The sequence below is a fragment of the Cariama cristata genome, unplaced genomic scaffold, assembly GCF_000690535.1.
Source record: "Cariama cristata isolate BGI_N322 unplaced genomic scaffold, ASM69053v1 scaffold27845, whole genome shotgun sequence".
Taxonomy (NCBI): Eukaryota; Metazoa; Chordata; class Aves; order Cariamiformes; family Cariamidae; genus Cariama; species Cariama cristata.
Window position 1 is genome coordinate 1 of NW_009616227.1, and position 4,415 is coordinate 4,415.

Below are 4,415 nucleotides of genomic sequence, written 5' to 3' on the forward strand. Positions count from 1 at the left end.
GACAAGCTGGGAACCTGCTTGTGAGCAACAGCCTCCCGCCCGTCACCTCAGCCTGTGTTCTCCTGCAACGGAAGAAAGCCAGCAGCAGCACTCAGATACCGTTACTATCAGTAAATTTTTTTTAAAAAAAAAAAAGGGGTGGGTGGGTGGAAAAAAAAGGCGTCAAGGGCCTGGTACTCGGCTTTCCACTTCCCACTGGTGACCAAGCAGCTTTGCTGGCTTTTGTGCGTCATTCAAGACGGATGAAATCCACCGACTACTGAAAAAGCTTGCCTGCCTTCTAAAAATACAGATCCTCCGAACTACCCACGAGACTGTCACTAAGGCAGAGAGACCCCAGGAAAAAAAACAAGCAGCTCTTGAAAATACCTGTATTTATTACATCAAAACTCGAAGTTCTAACAGTTCTCACACGTTCTGTTCTTTCCAGGCTGTCCCAAAGGGGACAACAGGAAGGCCGAAGTGTTTGCATGTATCCACACCAAACGATGGAATGAAAGTCCAATAAAGGTATGTTTATACAAAACTCATATGGTCTTTAATTAAATGCAACAGAAGTGGTATACACAGATTGATACGTACAAAAAAAGACAGATGCATAAAATACAAGTTAGTATTTTACATTTCTTGTGCCTTTTGTTGAAATGTAGAACATTTCTCTTCACTACCAATACCATGGAGGGAATAAAACACAGCAGCATTAACTCAGATTTCAGCTCTTATTTACAGATTTTGGATGGCAACAGTGTGGAATATTCTTGCTTTCATAAAAAATACCTTATAAAAGCTAGCTGTTATCTACCATTATTGGAGAGCTCTGCTGATGTCACTGAGTATCACTATTCACAGCTTGATTAACCAGTTACGGTACAGTTCAGGCTGCACCTGCGAAGATTATTTCAGTCAGTTCTGAGAGACACTGAATCCCCCCTTACCCGATCGCCTCTTCTACTTCTCCAATGGGCCCTTTACGGGCCTTCCAAATTTCAGTGCTAATGCTGACTGCAGCACTAACACAGCAGGATAAAGACATGACAACCAAAGGGCATTAAATATAAAATACTTTTCCATTTTATTCTTCCGATTTTTTCAACTTTAACTTTGCCTTCTTTTCACGTGAGGAAGCCTTGACCGTTCCAGCTTTCTTTGCAGTTTCAGCAGTTTTCGGTTTTGGCTTTTGCTTTCTGGAACGTATCAGGTCTTCACGTCCGAGTTCAACCATTTTGGCTTCCCACGACTTCATTTCGTTTCCATATCGAACCTTATCATCTTCAGCAAGCTGCAGGTATGGCTGGAAGAAAATTAGGTATCAACAGTTACAGCAGGGGCTCTGTCTGGCTAATTGCCATGTCACATCCTCCCCTGTGATGCAAAGGTGACTTAGAGTAAGACCTCTGCAGTGTGCACCCCAGACATTCACTTTCGCCTCCAGCAAATGAAAAAAACCTCCAAAACAAAACGTCAAACTTGCACAAAAATACCAAATCTTAGCATTGAATTACAGTTATGTCAACAGATGGCCATTCCTGAAGAGGAAGTTTATTCAATATTGCTACTAACAGCTAAGGCTTTTTATTTGAGTATGAGTTTGAGAGAGCTGGCTTATGTAAGGAACAGGAATAGCTATTTCTGCAGAACTATTGCAAATTCTTTTTCTACAGAAAGAACATGAACCTAGTGTGTGTTCTAAGTACACACTCAGAACACCCTGGAAGAAGGGCATTCAGGAGGAAGGACAGTAAGATACAGACATCTTGAATCCTCAAGATCTGGAGGTCTAGATTAGATTTCAGTACAGCACCCCTCCAATTTTCATATACTCATCTGCAGGTTCCTATTTCAATACATTGAGAAAGCTGGCAGAAAACTATCCCCAAGACAACCAAAGTTAATAAATTACTGTGTGCACATCACTTGTAGATTTCTGTTGCTTTTACCTGTCAGAAGTCTTTCCACGAGCAGCAAATTACTATGCTGGCATTAAAAAAATATTATGTATTATTAGAAAAAAAAATCCAATTGTTGCAAATTATTCCAGCCTCATCAAAAACCCACTGACATACCTGCTTTTGAGAACTGGACAGTTTTTGCCAGGCATCAAATAATTGCTTCAACTTTGCCTACAGGATATAGAACATGCAATACATTAGGATTATTTTAACAGCAGACTGACCACACAGGGTTACAGATGAATGCCATGCTAGGGAAAGCCAAGTATAAACCAACGTAAAAAGGCACAAAGTCACATGGGCTTAATACCTCACCCTCTTAATGTAGGTAAGTAATACAACAATATGGGTCAACAAGTTGCTGGGCATCATCTGAGCCACATTTACAGACAATATAAGCACAAAGCAGTTTAAGTCACTTCGCCTGCTGTGAAAGCAGGCAGAGAGAACAGCTGAGCTCATTTATAGCAACGTGACTACATCTCACTCTGCATATTGGTTTCATTTCAACCAAGCCCTAACTTAAGCCAAGCCCATACAAGTACTAACCATGTTCACAGAAAATTTTGTACCGCTTCAGGAGTATTTTGCCGTGTGTGTGTCAAACTGGGCCTCAGCGGACTGGAGATGGCTGCCTTGTACACAGAAAACCGAAGAACGAACTATTTCCACCATCCCGATTTACTGACTAAATGCATAGGGTAAGGAACACATTAGGCATACAGGGGAGGTCTCCAGTACTTCAAGTGCTGTAATCCATCAGCGTAACTTAAATCACCCCAAAGCACAGTTTAGCGCGGAACTTGTGAGTTTGCTGAGGAACTCTCGCATGTTCCGTAACCTCGACTGTGCTACAGGAGGTACAATAACCACTACTTACAGAAACGGTAGCAGACCACCACAACTATTTGAAAAAAGCATATATTTCTACACCGAAACAAAGAAAAGTGGAATTCTCTCCTTACAGAAGGAACAGATGAAGTCTGTAACACTGAAGTGCAAAAAACCAGCACAACTATTTTAAGTCTGTATACCCACACAGCAGTTTATATAGGACATGCCACCAGCAGTATAGCCAGATCACCACAGCCTAAAAAAAAATACAGCCTAAGCAAAGCAAAATCCAGATACTGAACTACTGAACAGTTTCTTTGAAAATGACAGAAGCTAAAACAGATTTTCTGCATACAAAAGTTCTATTTTAAAGAACAATCCTTCCTGGCTTACCACAGGTGAAATCCCCTCACTTTCTTGAAAGTGTTCCGACACAAAAATGTTAAAGCCAGTACGAGGTCTTTTAGGTTTTCCAAGCAGTGTCAATTCCTTTAAAAACAACAAGAAGTGTTATTCAATCTACCAAGCATGCATTTTTTCAAAACTAAACTTAGCATTTGTCTTTATATTTTACAGAAAAATCAGACTCAAATTCATTTTTTTGGTGTTTTATTCTCTACACTGGACTGTATCTCAAGACAGTCTCACCACTTGTCAAGACTACTGCTAATCTAAATTAAGAGAAGCTAACAACTCGAATTTTTACAGATATTAGAAGAGCATTTTAAACTGATCCTTACTTCAGCTAAATCTTCCAGAAACCAAGGACTGTTACTAAATTCCACTCAGTAAGAAATCATGACGACAGGTTTTCTAGTATCTTCCTAAGGCTTTGGATCCTGGTGTGAAATACTGTACGCTTGCAGAGAGAAGGGCAGATACCTAACTGTGGGAGGTGAGAAGGTGGAACAGAACCAGCAGATTTCCAGGGAAACACAACTAGGTTTCTGCTATCAGAACGCTTTGCCTACAGGGATGATGGTGAGAGAGGGAAAGTACAGCAAGTTACGGATGCGATTGCACTTGTTGTTTTCCCCAGCCCTACGACATTCCCACTGCAGCCCGGGTGCTGCAAATTAACATCTGCTTAGGTATTAGGTATGCCAGCCAAATTCCTTGTGGTGCCATGCTCTAAAAAGGATCAGCAGAATCATTTGGATTTAAAACTTCCTCTAAGTAGGCGTCTTTTAAACCAAATTAATTTCACTTTTGCCCATTAGGGCAATGTCACACCAGCAGTTCAAATCACAGAAATGAACAAGCAGTAAGTAACCCCTTCAACTGATTTTGCCACTGGACAAACCATAATATTGTACCTTTACAGATGGTTCTGTCTCTCGGGATTTATATATAAGCCAGCTAAAAGAGAATAGCGAAGATGATCTGTATGAATAAGTCAATAAAGGACACTAACAGATGTGCCTCTATGCAGCCTTATTTCAACATGTCAGCAGCTACGCAGACAGCAAAGTGGCAGAATTTAAAGAAAGGAAGGAGAAAAAAAGGCTACTTCAAACAGCTACCACCTTGTAGGGGCCACTGAAGTAACAGATACGAGGCCTTTGTGAAAAGCTATTTCTCGATGTCTTCCCAACCAAAGAAAGTGTTGCTGGCTCAAATGTCTTTTATTAC

General features: G+C 40.7%; 1 protein-coding gene across 1 annotated transcript; it reads right to left on the reverse strand.

The window, feature by feature from the left end:
• Positions 1 to 1,072: 1,072 nt before the first annotated feature.
• On the reverse strand, positions 1,073 to 3,272 carry TFAM (transcription factor A, mitochondrial; the record flags this gene model as incomplete). Its single annotated transcript, XM_009700113.1, has 3 exons — positions 1,073 to 1,291; positions 2,064 to 2,120; positions 3,177 to 3,272. Coding segments are annotated over 3 exons (372 nt in total), but the record flags the coding sequence as incomplete, so codon positions are not given.
• Positions 3,273 to 4,415: the final 1,143 nt, after the last annotated feature.